The sequence below is a fragment of the Pecten maximus genome, chromosome 18 (assembly GCF_902652985.1).
Source record: "Pecten maximus chromosome 18, xPecMax1.1, whole genome shotgun sequence".
NCBI lineage: Eukaryota > Metazoa > Mollusca > Bivalvia > Pectinida > Pectinidae > Pecten > Pecten maximus.
The window spans coordinates 18,395,735-18,413,888 of record NC_047032.1 but is presented as its reverse complement, the minus strand read 5'-3'; the positions used below and the strand labels follow the sequence as shown (position 1 = coordinate 18,413,888).

At 35.0% G+C, this 18,154-nt stretch overlaps 1 protein-coding gene across 1 annotated transcript in view; it reads right to left on the bottom strand.

The window, feature by feature from the left end:
* LOC117316139 (zinc finger C2HC domain-containing protein 1A-like) overlaps positions 1 to 15,771 on the bottom strand; it is a 29,368-nt gene extending 13,597 nt beyond the window's left edge. The window contains exons 1-6 of the mRNA XM_033870643.1: positions 15,744 to 15,771; positions 10,107 to 10,171; positions 9,364 to 9,486; positions 7,172 to 7,310; positions 6,849 to 6,997; positions 5,157 to 5,295 (exon numbers count right to left, since the gene is read on the bottom strand). Of these exons, the coding sequence (XP_033726534.1) occupies positions 5,157 to 5,295; positions 6,849 to 6,997; positions 7,172 to 7,310; positions 9,364 to 9,486; positions 10,107 to 10,171; positions 15,744 to 15,756 (628 nt within the window). The 5' untranslated portion in view covers positions 15,757 to 15,771. The remainder of the gene's footprint in view (positions 1 to 5,156; positions 5,296 to 6,848; positions 6,998 to 7,171; positions 7,311 to 9,363; positions 9,487 to 10,106; positions 10,172 to 15,743) is intronic.
* Positions 15,772 to 18,154: the final 2,383 nt, after the last annotated feature.

The window sequence follows — 18,154 nt, the reverse complement described above, 5'->3', positions numbered from 1 at the left end:
CGTTTCCTAGACACAGAGTGTAAACAAAATGGAAGGGAGGTTACTCTTTTACATGTAAAATGAAAAAAAATAATTTGTCAATGTTTTTTCTTATTGAAAATCTGTTGATTCCTAATGAGCAAATGAAATATCTGGGAAACAATTCTGGTAATCAATGAAGTCTATTTTTAAGTCTATTTTAAAACATTCAAATCAAATTGATTTTTTATTAGACCCTCTGGGGAAATGTTTGGCTAAATGGAGTCTGTCACCAATATTGGCAGAAATTTGAGTCTGTTTCTGAATATGTTTCCGTAAGATCTCGCGTTTGTCCACATAATTTCAAAACAGTTGGGGATATTTAAGAACTGAATATTTACATTAGAACTGTAAATCAACTTTTATAATCATATCTTGTCTCTTCTGAAATTCCTCTATTTTACATCATCCAGCTTGTACAGGAATTTGGGGCCTTATCAGCGATTCCACATTTTGTTTTTCAAGCTCTTTGGCAGTGCTGCATAATGTAATTGTTTCCCCTTAAACAATCACATTGAAATATGGATAAACTGTGTTTCTATTTAAAACTCAAAGCATGACTTCTTTTTCCAAAGTTTCATATCACATCAATAATAATCAACCTCAACCAAGTTGATATCAAAATGATTAGTGAAACATTCAATGTGTCAGCCCCTGATGTCTAAAACTGATTCAAATTTAGATTTTGTTGCAAAAAGTGATAAATGTTGTGCTATATATGTGACATCATCTTTGTTTCTGATGGAAAAAAGCCAAAGGAATTGTAGAAATGTTCTTATTTTTTGGAAAAAAAAAACATTTTTGATATCTCAGTAGGCTTAATACAGGAAATGGTAATGAAACATTGTTAATTTTACTGAACAGCAATAATGTAATATATACTATGCATGATTGAGCTTATTACTGGATAAAGCAATGAAATGTTTGTAATTTTACTGAACAGAAATTCCATATAATATGTATGGTTGGGCTTATTACTAGATAAATACAGTAACAATACCAGTCTTTAGGATATTATCATACTCTAAACTAACTTATTTTCATGAGCAATTAATTTTCATGTATTTTGCGACAAGTAAAATTTCACGTAAATTAATCGCAGTGAAAAGTTTCCATCACAGGTGCAGTAGGCCTTAAATGACTTAAAAACAGGAAATTAAATCAACACAAAGAAAAATGTTCGGTATGAAAATATAAAATTTAGTCCCCACAAAATAAGTTGGTTTAGTAATATGTATATTCTAGTAATAGAAAAAATCCTGTATATTTAATACATAAATCATCATATTGTCTATAATTATCACTTGTTTTTTCTTTCACGCCAATATCAGAATGTGAGACCTTTTTGTGGAGTTACTGACTGAATAAATTTACCATTGAATGCATGTTGAATATGGTATATGCCAAGAAAAAAATGCATCTTAATTATTACACTGAACAAAGGGCAATAACTCTATAAAGCTTGGTTTAAGGTTCTGTTTTAGATTACGATATCCTGGCAATTCATAGAGAAACTCAAAAATAGGATCCATCAATTGTCAGGTGTACAATTTTCATCTGAAACATACTGAACAAATGGCTGTTAATATGATATACTGTAAACGTACTTATTTTAGCGCAATCAAATTTTAGCGCATTTGCAGATTTCAGCCAGTTAGCGCAATGATGAATTAGCGCATCCACAGAACTTTCTATAGAAATGGAACGTACAGAAAGTAATTAGCGCAATCATAATTTAGCGCAAGGCTTCCAGCACGAAAAGCGCTAAAATAAAATTACCGCTAAAATATGTACGTTTACAGTAGTTAGGTACGAGATCCCATCTTAAGATAAGACAGTCAGACATCTTGACAAGTACTCACATGTATAATATTTGTTATTTGTTGATTAAGAAGTACCAATATACTGGGATTTTCCTCTGGCAGATATAAACACTGACTGACAAATGTTAGCCAATATAATTCCATGGCAGTGCTATCGTTTGCTAATTGGGGACCGTACGTACGTTAGCACAACTATATGACTACCGTATCACAGATCTCGCTAGAAGAAGATCGTCTGAACACCATTCATAGCAAGAGAAAGCTTGTGTGAGCTACAAGCTTTCCTTCATCTATAAGGAAACCCAGACATCCTCCCACAAAGAGAAATAAACATGTGAAAGTCGAATGAAATCTGTGTTAGTGGTTTTACAAACTCAGACAGTAAAGTAATTTATCATTACCATTCTTATCCAGCAATAAGCCCATACCTGGAATTAAGCCTATATCTGGTAATAAGCCCATGCCTAGTAATTAGCCCTGCCTGGTAAGTAGCCCATGTCATGTAACAAGAGGCCCAGGGGCCTTAACGGTCATCCGACTCTAAATTTAAACCCTTATATTATTGTAGTATGTATTCTCTCTAGCAAGTATATAGTGGCACTGTTGGCCATGGTGGCCATCTTGGATTTCTGACCGACCCGATAAATAACAACACTTGGTAAGGACCATCTCAGGATCATTTCTGGTAAGTTAGAGCTGAATCCCACCGGTGGAATTTGAGAAGAAGGTTGAAATAGGTGTTGTTCAGGAAAACCATGATTGCGCAATCATGTTACAAAATGGCCGCCATTGCTGCCATGTCAAAGTTTTTACGAGGCCGAAAAAAAATAACAACACTTTGTTGGCCCTCCTTCCTTAACATCCTCACCCATTTCCAGCTCAATGGCACCAATGGAACTGGAGAAGAAGTTTAAAATGTGTTTTTCAAGATGGCGGACACGGCGGCCATCTTTGATTTCAGACCAATCCAAAAAATAACAACACTTGGTCGGACTCATCTCAGGAACATTTCAGGCAAGTTTCAGCCAAACAGTACTGGTGGAACTTGAGAAGAAGTTTGAAATGTGTTTTTCAAGATGGTGGTTATGGCGGCCATCTTGGATTTCGCATCGACCCGAAAAATAACAACACTTGGTCGTGATCATATCAGGATAATTTCAGGCAAGTTTCAGCCCAACAGCACTGGTGGAACTTGAGAAGAAGGTTAAAATGTGTTTTTCAAGATGGCGGCTATGGCGGCCATCTTGGATTTCGGATCGGCCCGAAAAATAACAACATTTGGTGGGGATCATCTCAGGATCATTTCTGGCAAGTTTCAGCCCAACAGCACTGGTGGAACTTGAGAAGAAGTTTAAAATGTGTTTTTCCAGATGGCGGCTATGGCGGCCATCTTGGATTTCGGACCGACCCGAAAAATAACAACACTTGGTCGGGATCATATCAGGATCATTTCAGGCAAGTTTCAGCTCAATAGCACTGGTGGAACTTGAGAAGAAGTTTAAAATGTGTTTTTCAAGATGGCGGTCATCTTGGATTTCGGACCGACCCGAAAAATAACAACACTTGGTCGGGATCATATCAGGATCATTTCAGGCCAGTTTCAGCCCAACAGCACTGGTGGAACTTGGGAAGAAGTTTAAAATGTGTTTTTCAAGATGGCGGCCATCTTGGATTTCGGATCGACCCGAAAAATAACAACACTTGGTGGGGATCATCTCAGGATCATTTCTGGTAAGTTTCAGCCCAACAGCACTGGTAGAACTTGAGAAGAAGTTTAAAATGTGTTTTTCCAGATGGCGGCTATGGCGGCCATCTTGGATTTCAAACCGACCCGAAAAATAACAACACTTGGTCGGGATCATATCAGGATCATTTCAGGAAAGTTCCAGCTCAATAGCACTGGTGGAACTTGAGAAGAAGTTTAAAATGTGTTTTTCAAGATGGCGGCTATGGCGGCCATCTTGGATTTCGGACCGACCCGAAAAATAACAACACTTGGTGGGGATCATCTCAGGATCATTTCTGGCAAGTTTCAGCCCAACAGCAATGGTGGAACTTGAGAAGAAGATTGAAATGTGAAAAGTTTACGGACGGCGCACGGCAGACGACGACGGACGAAGCACGATGGCTTATTACCAGACATGGGTTTAATACCAGACAGGGGTTTATTACCAGACATGGGTTTATTACCAGACATTGACCCTTCGGGTCAGATGACCTAATAAGCCTATGTCTGGTAATAAGCCAATGTCTGGTAATAAACCCATGTCTGGTATTAAACCCCTGTCTGGTAATAAACCCATGTCTGGTAATAAACCCCTGTCTGGTATTAAACCCATGTCTGGTATTAAACCCCTGTCTGGTAATAAACCCATGTCTGGTAATAAACCCATGTCTGGTAATAAACCCCTGTCTGGTATTAAACCCATGCCTCAGGTAATAAGCCAATGTCTGGTAATAAGCCCATGTCTGGTAATAACCCCATGTTTGGTAATAACCCCATGTCTTGTAATAACCCCATGTCTTGTAATAACCCCATGTCTTGTAATAACCCCATGTCTGGTAATAACCCCATGTCTGGTAATAAGCCAATGTCTGGTAATAAACCCATGTCTGGTAATAAACCCCTGTCTGGTATTAAACCCATGTCTGGTAATAAGCCAATGTCTGGTAATAACCCCATGTCTGGTAATAACCCCATGACTGGTAATAACCCCATGTCTGGTAATAAGACCATGACTGGTAATAACCCCATGTCTGGTAATAAACACATGTCTGGTAATAACCCCATGTCTGGTAATAACCCCATGTTTGGTAATAACCCCATGTCTGGTAATAAACCCATGTCTGGTAATAACCCCATGTCTGGTAATAAACACATGTCTGGTAATAACCCCATGTCTGGTAATAAGCCCATGTTTGGTAATAACCCCATGTCTGGTAATAAACCCATGTCTGGTAATAACCCCATGCCTGGTAATAAACACATGTCTGGTAATAACCCCATGTCTGGTAATAAGCCCATGTCTGGTAATAACCCCATGTCTGGTAATAAGCCCACTATTAATCTCAGTTCAGTAAAGATGCTAACAAAATATAGTTTCATTGTCCTGCAATAAGCTCACCCTACAGACATAGAGTCACTATTTATATTAGTGCCCCCTGGGCTAATTGTAGGATAAAAAAGGCATGGCATAAAAACATATTTAGAAGTTTATGTGATAAGATATGGGCTAGACCAGTAATCAGGCTGATTTCTTTTTATAAAAAAAGACATCAACAAGAACAAAAAACAAATATAAAACAATCACTGACCTGTTGTGGGGGATGCTTTTGTTCCTGGTGCCCCTCTAGTGGATGCAGGGGTACCCCTGGAGCCGGGACTGCTGTATCCTGTTGGTGATGATGTCATCCCTCCGGAAACTCCTCGACCCTTTGGTCGCGGTGCCTGGAACTGGTTAAAGAGACCATGGAATCACATATGAATGTAAGAACTATGACATGTCAAAAAGTAACCCGCTTTGTGGCCGTCTCTAAATCTGACCTCAACCAAAGAGTTTTTATAATAAAACATTAATGTTGAATTACTGCTCCAATTTAACATTGATTTGATATAACAATAAAAAAAATAATGTTACACATTCTTTTGATATTTGAAGACAATGATGAACTTAACAGCTTCAGTCATTCAAGTGATATCTTGTACATACAAGCTTTAAATTTTGAAAGTAGTCAGTTGTGACCTTTGTGACCTTGACTTAACCTTGACTGAGGACCAATGAAATCTGACCATGTACAGAAGGTGATGGTGTGAGGTTATGGTTGGAAATCAACTAAATCTGTCCAGGGATTCATGAGATAGCTTATACACAAGATTTGCTTACAAAGACAAATGCAGAATGTAAATAATGATTTCCCCTTTAATAAGTTTAGAGAGTTTTATTTAAAATGATCTCAAATTCTTCATAATCTGTGGTTTTTGGGCCATTAGCTTGCAGCCATCAACTTTCTTAACTCTAGATGGAGCATACAGCTGGAGCTGCCGTACAGCACTATAATATTATAGGGTGGGCTGAGAATCGAAAATAATAAACAATAATTAAAAAAAAGAAAGAAATGAAACTGATCATCGATGATGATTTTGGAAAGGCAATTAATCAAACTTTTCTGGCAGTGTACATGAATCTTCAGCTTCACACATCTTTATAATGTTACCAAACTAAGAAGAAGTTGATCTTATATTTTACTGATATATTCATTGGTCCTTTACAAGTCTTTAAGGAGATTTAAATATATAAACATCCGTTAAATGATTTGTTTGTGTTCAATATCGAAAATAGTTGATAACAAATTAAAGGCAAAGACATATAATAAATGTACCCGAAGAAGTACAAAAACATTCTACAAAAGGGCCAAGAAAATAGATCGTAATCAATAATCAATCGATTTCGACTTACAGATTATCTATTCTGAAAGTAAATTTGATTTCTATTTATAACACTGTCCTACCACATGCCACTTGTTTGTAGCCAAGTCGACCAGCTGGGTCTCCACCCAAGACAAGAATGCCTCAAATAACATGTAAGGTTTTGTCCGCTCAAGGCTACGACCATTTTGTCGATAATACAACAGAATACAGAAACACAGTGGTCATGCCAGGACTAGTGACCTTCTAATCACCAGCCAAGCATCCTACCAGTAGACCACCGTCCTCCACAGTTACAGTGATAAATCTTCACAACAGTCCTGTACTCATAGAATTTTTATGTGACTCACGGAAATTTCTGGGAATACTTAGATTTAACATTATGAGACTCATTGTTTTTAGCATTACAGTTGAAAAGGACTCCTGAAAATAAACTGTAGACTGATCACTGTTGTTAGTATACAGTGTTTTTGTGGGTAAATCAAACCTGGTTTTGTAGTAACATGCATGTACAGAAATCTGTATTTTTACTGAAATGTTATTGTGATTTTTTCTTCATGTGTTGCTTTAATTAATTTTACCGAATTTCTGGCATCCATCTTTGCCTTAGCATTGGCATTGGGCTGTGGTTTCGATCCAATCCTCTTTTGCTGTTCTTTACAGAATCCAATATGGCGTGATGCAGCCTTTTCGTTGAACCGCCGACCACAATGGGGACATTGAACATAATCTGTGGTAAAAAAATTAATGTTTGAGGTTTGATAAGAATCTATTAATACTTTACCCGAAAACCTTCTTATTGGAACATTTAACCAAGAAGTACATATGCCTTCGGGAATTAGAACACTGATTGCCATTTATTTTCCGATAGGATTCTCAGTAAGGAGGCAGTGAAAATACAGACCTGGGTTGATGGAAGGTGGAGGTGGGGGTGGCAGGGGCTCTCCACGCTCCATCGCTATTGTAACTTGTTTGGCAGATCGGATCGTAGAGATGAAGTCCTGATGCTGTGCCCTCCAGTTACTCTTGGGCGGTTTAACCTCCTAATAGGATACAAAAATCATTGATCGGTTAACATTCTCATCAATGGTGATGAATTGATACTCCTTAATTTAGTCGTACTCTTTTTTCTCTTTTTTTGTTGTGGAAAAACTGAAATTTAATGATCCGGGAACAAATTTTTAAGAATAAAACAGGAACTCGACATAAGAACCCTCAGTCATATTGCCATAATACATTATATACATGCAATTCCAGTTTTGGAATTCTCTTTTTCAAAATATGTACAATTTTTTAACTAAATTTCATAATAACCTATTAGAAGTTTTTAAAAAAAAACAATTTATGTTTATTTAACACAGAAACAAAAACATGTCACAAGCAGTTTTGAACCAATTAATTAATGACAATGTTAATTATTCTATTACAAAGACCTTTTCAATCTCATATATTTTCATAACATTAATTAAAACTCATCTTTTCACAGATGACTGCAGAGACATATTATTCAACAATTATTTCACATATCAGTGGCGTAGGAAGTCGTCAAAAAGTGGGGGGGCAATATTTTTTTTAACCTTAAGTTTTACGCACTAAACAAATCGTATGCCATCTCTGCAAAATTAGCCAATAATTATCATTTCATCATCCCATGATAATTTATGTAGTACAAAATAAGTTATTTACGCAAATCGGGATATATTATTTATAGTAAAACATGAATCACCAGGCCCGGATCCAGGATTTTCGATAATGATACTGCGAGCGCCTATGGCGCGAGCCAATTTTTTTTCCTTTTTGCGAGGGGTCTGGGGGCCGCCCAGCGGGTCCCAGGGGCAGGGTGGCGAAGCCTGCTGGCGGAAAATGAATATAGCGAATTTGCAATCATTCAGGATCAGGCGCGGATCCAGGATTTTCAAAGGGGGGGCAGTAATTTAGTGGTAATGCGAGCGCCATAGGCGCGAGCCAATTTTTTTTCTCCATTTTTAAGGCTATGAAAAAAAAATTCCTTTCCGAAAAAAGGGAAAATTTAGCTAGAATAGGTATTCACTTTAAAAACTTATTATTTTTCCTTAATAATTGACAGGTTTTTAACTTTTCGAATCTGATGGAATGTGTATCTAAAGCGAACCCTATATATGCTGCTAATATTTCGACAACAGATGCTGGTGCCGTTTCATGTTATACGGTGTTTCCACATTCGTACCTGTCGGTAATTAGTATCACTCTATTCACGTTAAAACTGCGCATTCTTATTCATGTTGTGTTTCTGTCTTGTTCTCATTATGAAATCAATCAACTTCACAATTTATCATCAACTTATCGAATCTATGTGACCAAGTTAAGCATAATTTTGTATTAAGATATAAATATTAACTTACCAGGCTAGTGCAGACGACCGACACACAGGTCTGAGGATTGATATACTAGTATAAAAGTCGTAATGTTCCGGATGTACATGATTAAGTTTTTATCGTTGCCTTCAAGAAAACATTTTTGGTTCGAAAATTTACAGATATTTATCGAAATGCATATAAAAATTTGTGTTTTTCCCCCTTTTTTTAGATTTTGGATGTCAAAAAGTGGGGGGGGGGGGGGGGGGGGGGGGGGCAAAAAGATATGTTTGCCCCCCCCCCCCCACCCCCACCCCCCCCCTGCTGCAATAGCTCAGTCGGTTAGAATGATGGCCTATTGTAACCTCAGATAAAGAGCCAAGGTGGTGTGGTTCAACTCTCCGTGTCCAATTGTGTTTCTCCACAAATTAAAAGCAGACCAGTCTGCACATACATGGTTAAATCAATACACATCCCCCACCGGTCCCCACTAAAATTAGTAACAGTGACCTTGATCTTGACCCAAAAGCCCTGAAACTAGAACTTGTCCAGAGATATTTTAATCCTTTATCATTGTGTGAAAATTGATCGAAATCCCTTCTTAAAGAATGGAACTTCTTAGTGTTAACAAACTTGGCGTTGCATATACGTATGTATACATGTAAAAATATAACGTACAAGATTGATGGAGAGGGAACAATAGTACCCCCCGGTTTCACTGGTAGGAGATTAATAAATCATATGTTAACCAGGACATTTGTACCTTTTTCTGTGCTTGTTTCATCTGTCTGTAGCTAACATCAGATCCCTCGGCTCTCTGTTTGGTAGAATCAAAAACCTTCCTCTTCTTTGCTGCTTGCTTCATACAAATAGATTCATGTTTGGCCTAGAAAAGGAAAAAAAAAAATTAAATGTTGATGGATTTTCTATGTTTCATCTGAATTTTGTTTAATTTGGAGTCACCTCAAATACAAATTCAGTTTGCATAAAATAAATGAATAAAAAATATTCTACAAATATTCAAAATGTTAAAAAACGAATGTGACGAAAATTATATCATTTTAACACAAAACAGCATTATAAAGATCAACAGCCCCCAAACTCCTGGCAAAATCTGTAACAAAAAATAAACAAAGGGCCTTAACTCTGTATAGTGGAAGCATTCAATTTAAGTAAGGAAGACTTCCATCCAGAAAGTTATACTTTTAAAAATATACCAGGTACCTATCAATTGTAGATGTAACAAATTGTACAAAGGGCATTAAGTCTGTGTTTTGAGATACAATTATATATTCTAATAAGACACGATTCACCTTGTCAGATATGTGAAGGACAATTACATGATGAAACAAACAGAGAAACACAGAGGTTAAACCCATAGATTCTTAGGATAATATCTGTGTAGGGAATAATTATATTATTAGTATGTTAAACACATTTTGTTTCAAAATTTGCTAAATCTTTATCTGACTTTTCTATTAATTTTGGACTATAAGGATTAATTACCAAGGATTCTGGCACAAACTGCCTTCCACACGAACGGCATGGCTTCCGGTGAACTCTGACATTAGCTACAAAGAGGAAAACAACAGAAATTAAAATTTTGTAAATAATTAGTCCATACTTTACATCTAATTAAGGACCTTCTACTTCACTTATTTGTTCTGCTAAAATCCTGCTATAAAGAAACAATAAGCAGTTTTATATGTATCTGAATCAGGTCAAGGTCATTTAATTGAATAATCTGACAGCACTAAATCACCCCAGCAATCAACAGCTAATACAAGATAAGTGAATAGATTTTCAATATTTTATTTTTATCCATATGTTTTTGGTATTGGTGAAAATCTTGATGAAATTTACGGAATGTTAATCATCTATGAGTATACCTACATTGTATATACATGTACAGTGTATATGACGATTATGCTACATCTACTCTTCTTTCAAAACCCCGAACCATTATCCCTATTCATAGCATAACCAGTCAGAATTTTATAGTGTTACATTTTAGTTACTATATACAGTCTGTAAAAACTGTTTGAGTGCAATGTATGATGACAACAATTAAATGGACATTTGAAATATATTTCAGCTGTTCTTAAAAACGAAGCATGACAATTAATTTAGGTATTTCTCAATTTTTTTAACTGAAGACCTCTTGTTTGTTCTTTCGCAAGATTTCTTTAATTAAGAATGACTTATTTTTTCTTTGAAAAAAATTAGCAGAAAAGAGTATTTCGCAAACTGTTTTGTTGTGTCTTTGAAAAATGTATTCAGTTCATTGATAAAAAAGCCAGAAAAAATATATATCACAAATTGTTTTTATTTATGATACAAATGCAAGCTATTTCTTGTTTGCTAATCAATGCCAGACAATTAAAGTGTACAATGTATGTCATTTTTTTTTTTTTAGAATGAGGTCACTTTTATTTTGTTCTTTGATAAATTGCAGGAAAAGTTATTCCTCAGATTTTCAGTGCATGAACTCTTTAATTGAGAAGATACACATGATTCAATAACAGCCTTAAATCAATATATGCACAAATACAGCCCAGGTATTATTTCTGATTTAAAGGCTTATAACCTGCATAATGATCCTGAAATAGGAATTTTAAATCTATACAACACAACCTTGTTATAACTTGTTGCTTGAACACAGAAGCATTGTTTTTTACCAGAATGTGAATAAAATTTGGGAATATAAGCAACAAGAATTTAAACTGGGCCAATTATGTAAAATCCATTACTACTATACAATGATTTGTGTATACAGTCTCTGTGAAACCGCTGTCTAAACAGACATGTCTGATAAAACCTGAATGGGTCCAGAAAAATGTTCCATAGTCTATCGAAAAAAAAATTATTATCATACTTCCTTTTTAGTCCAGCCTCTGTATAAACACAGGGAATTAATCAGTTATGATGTATGATAAAGACTAATTTTAACTGAACTAAGACTAAAAAAACTTCAACATATTAAATGGTTATGTTTTAGCCCACCATTGACTTTACCAACCACTGACTTTAAACGACATCCCGTATCATCCGATGATATCAATCGGAATGGTGACATACGGTACTAATTGGAATGGTGACATACTATCGCTGCCAACACTGACTTTACAGACACATTAGTCTGACAGTGTGTCAGTAAAGTCAGGTTTCACTATACATAAGCATGCATGCTTTGACAGAATTCAAAACTTTAATTGTGCAACCATACTTAATATGTATTTATGTATATATATACAACATGTAAATGTAGCAAACATTTATAGTCATTACTGATGAAATCTCAGAGAAGTCTGCTTTTTCAAGTTTTTTTTTTAAATTCAGTAAATTTGAATCACTGTATTGACAACTTTGATAAAATTTTACATCCTTAGAAAAATATCTAGTGTATGTTTTGTGTGGTATGTACTGTGTCTATTTATCAGACTCTATTTATAACACTTTGTCCTGAAATAAGTCCAGGGTCAAACATATTGTACATAGAAACTTGTTTTCCTAAATTAGAAATGTTTTCAATTATATGTGTGCATTATTTGTGCATATTTATTGTAATGCTGTTGAAAAATGAATATCTTTTCTGGTCTAACAGCTACTGGTGGGCCAATGATTGAAAATTATTGAAAATTTTGTCAAAAAATAAATAAATTATAAAACCTATCATCGATGACAATTTTCAAGAGGTAATCAATCAGAAATTTCTGAAAGTATTCGTAAATCTTCAGCTTCGTAAGTTTGTAATGTTACTGAACTAAGAAGTAGCTGATCTTATATTTTACTGATAAATGTATATTCATTTGAATACAATGTATATTAACAACCATTCTGAAAATAAAACCATCACTAATTATATGTGCATATTTATTGTAATACTGTTGAAAAAATGAATATATATTATCTGGTGTAACAGCCATTAAAATATTTGAAGGTTAAATTTTAAAACTATACAAGTGTGTCTAATAGCAAACGAAGTATAAACTACACATATACCTTTCATACCAGGAGTGGACACACCCATAAGTGAAATTAGTTTAAAGTTTTTGAGTCGTAGATTGTCACTCTTTACATTACTTACCAATTTAAAATTACAACTTAATATATGGGAACGTCTCATTCTGGTACTTAAAAACCCTCAGTTATACGATTCAAGTGCCTACATGCTAAGGTCTACAAGATTTCACATTGTAACATAACTTTAAATGTACAGTTAATAAATTCAGAAAGGCCATTACACCCCAATATTAACAGGTAATGATTTTTTTCATTGATATGTTACAGGAATTTTGTCTATCTACATGTACATTGAATATATATATATATAGAGGGAGATAGAACATTCTTTAATTTGGCCAAATGCTAAAAGTCTGATCAGTAGTCCTTTAAAGGATTTTTTAAGTTGTTTTCAAAGGTAATGTCAGGTTTGTATTCAATAAAATCCTAGAATACACAGAAAAATCATATATCATTTAATTATAAATTTAATATGTATTATTTATCTAATGTGAAAGACACCGGACCTAGAACCAATTTTTTAACATTATTCATGGCCAGTGAAGGTGACAAAGCTTTAAACACACAGTATCAAAGGTATATATCTATTGCCTTTCCACTGTAAATGCCCCTTACAAAAAAATCTACTTTGATATCTCCTCAGCAAACAAACCTAGTTACCAGCACTTCATAATCGGTAATACTTAAAAGCCAGGTTAATACATACATGTATACACATCTATAAGTTCAAGCAAAACAGCTCCACCTTATACTGAATTCTTGATAATGGGTTTATCTAGACATAGTCATACATTGTATGACCCTTTGCTGTTGCGAGGACAAAAAAAAACACTACACCAAACAAATCTATACTGATCTCACAGCCAATATCTACTGTTATTTCTTTAGGACATCACATCCTAATATCAATGATGGGACTTTGTCAACAGATTTACAAATTAAAACACCAGCATAATTAGACAAATCAGAGTTGTTGTTGTTGTTAAGGAGCATTTTCCATTATTTCAGGTCAGACCCCACACAGTGGCTTAATTGGACTTGAAAATGAAAAAAAAAAATTCTCACTTTAACCAATTAAATTTTAAATATGAAATTTTTAAAAGGTTGTTTTTGAATTATTCATACTTCAGCTTTACAAGGGAGTGTGTTCTTTGCCGACTAGTTTTGCCTCTTGATGTGTGACTTCAAGAAAATTTTGCATTCATTTGTGATTCAGTCAACATTTTACATTTCCCCTCAATGAGTATTTTTTCTGTTTTGTTTGCTTTGTTTCCATAGAATTCCAAATAAATTCACAAATGTGTCAGACCTGGTCCCAGTTTGATATGGTAAAAGTCTAATTATTTATAATTAACAACAATATGTAAACAAGTTATATATCACCATTGTGTTAAATGTCAATTAGGAGGTTTATTGAGGGAGGAACCTGGAGAATATGGTAAAAACACATGTGTTCGGACAGGTAAACCCCATACATTTTCATGACTGATAGGGGATCAAACCCCTGTCACCTCAAGTGCATTTAATATCACCGTGACAACTGTGAGCCAAGCTGCCACTCCTAGCGACTACTCTAAAGAGTGCTATTGTATTTTGTGAGAAACATACAAAATTACATTGTATATCTATAATTAAACATGTAGTATTGCATAATTCCTCCTGTTCACGGTTGTCCAAATCTATCGTTAAGCTAACGAGGTTGTTACTTTTATTGTGACCTATTAATTTGAAATCAAATGTAGTTTTCTAGAGTTGGTCTGATGTAATTGATTCACTATGATGATCTAAGATCAACGTATCCAATACTAGTCAATTCATTATAATCAATCATCAGCATCAATGTAATTTTCCTGTATCTTTTAGATTGAATGTAATACATGTAAAAAGTAAAACTGTAAATGTATAAAAAAAAATCTTAAATATTTTTTTAAAAAGATAATTATATTAAAAAGATTTCAATCCTTTAAGCACTTGCATTTTTAAATAAGTTAGTTGAGATATTAACACAGGTTTTAAAAATGTGCTGAAATTTTTACTTGAAAGTTGAAACAATGAAGTATCATAAATTTATTACTTCATTGTTTCAAATGAAAAAAGATGCATGGTTCAGAGTTTACTGACATTTATATTATACATGTATATGTTAATTCTATATTAGATCAAATTTAACATCTGATTAGTGATTACCAATAAGAACATTTAGCGTTCACTGTGTACTACCAAATAACTATCAGATTCTTTTTTTTCCAATTTTACATAGAAACACATCCACCAAAATCAAGTGTGTCACTTTTGTGTTTCAACAGATTAAACCCACCATGTGCTGATCCATTTGAATATGAAATGGTAAGCTAGTAAATGTCAATGTACATGTTTAAAACCTACAGATTCTGACTATCTATCTGAATAGTAACGCATGTCTAGGACAGATTCCACATTCATTGTATGCAGATAAAGTAAATCATATATTTGTACATGTATCACTGTGAATGTTACAGCTAGTATGTTAAGAAACAATCATTGATTTTTAAACACATGTTACCTGAAAGGAATGTGTCGCTGTATTATAGGCCTAACACATTTTAAGTAGCCTAGTTGAGACGAAGCATAAAAGTAACTTTTAACCAACTTGAATATCTATCCGTATTGAACTTCTACAATATAAAACCCCACCAGTAAATAACAGCAGGTAGGCTACATATTTCTCGCAGTCCATTAATTGAGAGCAAATTATGCTTATTTGTTTTATTTAGAATATCTTCAAAAGCAGGATAACGCTATCCATATTTTGATTAATAAAGATATATCGTTCAAAGGTCACATAGTCAATAAATATTTTATATCAACAAAGTTATTGAAAATGACACAAAACGTGATATCTATCAGACGCGTCGATGGAATGTTTATAATGTGGCCTTAGCTACCGGTCGGAGCGTATGTAAACTTGTCCAGCGCACGTTTGAATACATAATACAATCCAACAGCTAAGTAAAATAACCATTTATAAAAGATCAGAATGGTGATTATTTCACAAGCCATTTGTTTGAAAATGACGACAACATGCTGACAATCAATTCGATTAAACTTCAGAAAAATGCTAAGCGTATAAAAATTGTTTACCTTCGTCCGCCATCTTGATTTGTACTAAATCGACCTCCGCAGTGAATTTAATGACGGTATACGATAGGCTAAGGAAGGGAACCTAATCGCTTGTTTTGTTTTGGGACGGATAAGGAACGATTAGACCGTAGGCAATTAAGGGCGACCACTCTGGGCTGCTTTATTCTAAGTCCCGGTTTAAAGCCAAAACTTGGCAAAGACTTAAATTTGTCATATTTGTTGGGTTTTTTTCTCTATGAAAATTTTATTTTTCTTAAACAATAATTTGATTTGGTCAGAGTTAACAAAGATTTCAAGAATTTTTTTTTTCAATGTTTAAAATGTTTGCTGTTCCAAAACTCTCTGTAGATCTGCTCTAATATTAAATACTTTTTAAAACTAACACTTGTTTAAATAATTATAAAATATATGCATAAAAGTATCTATAATACATAATTTCGTGCGCAATCCCTGCGTTTTCAAAGGCATCTGTGTATTTTTTTCTTTACTTATCGATTATTTACTTGTCTATCTGTTCTTGAAATAGTTACGCTGTTGCGATGTATAGACATATTCGATGGGTTCCGTCCACATGTATACGAAGGGGAAATAATCTTAGCTAATTGGAATGTTTTATATGTCCATGGACAGAGGATGAGAAAACGATGACAATCTCAGGATGCGATTCCTATCTTGTTAATGATGTAACAGGAGAGGAGAAAATATAGCGGCCAGACCGGGGTTCGAACCCGGGACCAATTGAGCTACCTGGTCACCGATGATCGACCCAGTCCAGCTCGCTACACACTTCCCTCCTTTTTTCCAAGTCCCCGCCCTCGAAGACACACGAGACTCTTATACCACCACCGTTGGCTTGTCATGTATTTGCGGTCATTTAACTGTTTATTGTGTATATAATTCGTTATGCAGTTTATTAGCCTTGGCTCGTGGACAGAGTTTAAGTGGTATTTAGACAGCTAAGTAGCCATGGATAATTGTTTTGGTTCAGAAGCTGTAGATTAGAGTGACGATGTAAAATCTTAGTGTGGAGAAGTCTAGTCTGTGACATAACTTGTAAGGGAGGCCGAATGAGCTGACATGTAGGTCAATCTAAAGTTATCCTTATCAGCAGCCTCTTTTTAGGTACCAGGATTCTGACAAAGGGGAGCACATTTAGACTAGGGATTTTGGAGAGAACGGTCAGCCAGTAGTCAGTTGTAGTCAGTACTGTAGTTAGTAGTAGGAGTAGTCAGTTGGAAGTCAGACAAGTAAACAGTAGAAGTGCGCAGATTTGAGGAGATCTGAGAGTTGAGAAGATATTCCAGAGATTGGATAGCTATAGTAGTCTTAGAGTAGTTTGTGATAGTGTGAATAATAATGTGTAGTTTTAGAAGTTCGAGTGAACAACTGAGTATATGTACAGGTAGTAACAGAGAAAGATTGGAGACTGTTGTTTAGTGCTTGGATATTAATTGATGAATGTATATGAGTTATGATGTTGTAAATAAAGTGTAAATATAATCTTACATTATTTTTTGTTCAATTAATTTTGGTTATAAATAACTGGTGGCAGCGGTAAAACAAACGGTGAGATATAGAAACAGAACACTGGTACCAGTGGTGGAATTGTTAGACATACAAAACTGTGACACTGGTGATCAGAGGTTGGATTTAGATTTTACAAAACTTGTAACAATATTTTAGCTGGGCGCCAATTTTGTAACAGGAGAGGAGAAACTGTAGCGGCCAGACCGGGGTTCGAACCCGGGACCTCCGAACACTAGCCGAATGTTCTACAGTATATAATATGTAGCTACCTGGTCACCGCTGATCGACCCAGTCCAGTCCCGCTATAATGAATTAAAAAGAATAAATTTTCCATTATTTTTGTGTATATTTTATGACAAAACATCTTTTCATTTATTCGGCCATCAATTAAATCAACAATATATCTTATATGATGTATATATAAGGTATCTTACAATGAGATATCGCATCATTTTATTGAACACTTTAAATGCAATATTTCTCTCTTTCTATTTCTCATGGAAAGCATCGCTGTCACCCTTGGGGACACTCGAGGACGAGCTCTCCAACGGTAACAGCGTTGTTTTCGCAAGCAGCGAGGAGTGGCATTCCAGAGTTCCTACATGGACGCCAATGTAACAGAGCGCATGATAAGTCATATTTAAATCACTGCTAGAGATCGAACCCGGGACCTCTGGCTAACTAGTCTTACACTCAACCGATCGAGCTAAAGAGGAGATCTCTCTATATATATAGCTAGCCGAGGGGTATATTGTGACTAGTATTTACCAATAATAAAGATGAATTTGGAAAGGAAATGATGCTAATGTTAGGCCGAATATCATCTTATGTATGAAACAGCTCTACCTCCATAACGGTGATCTATTACAAAATGAGAAAGCGTA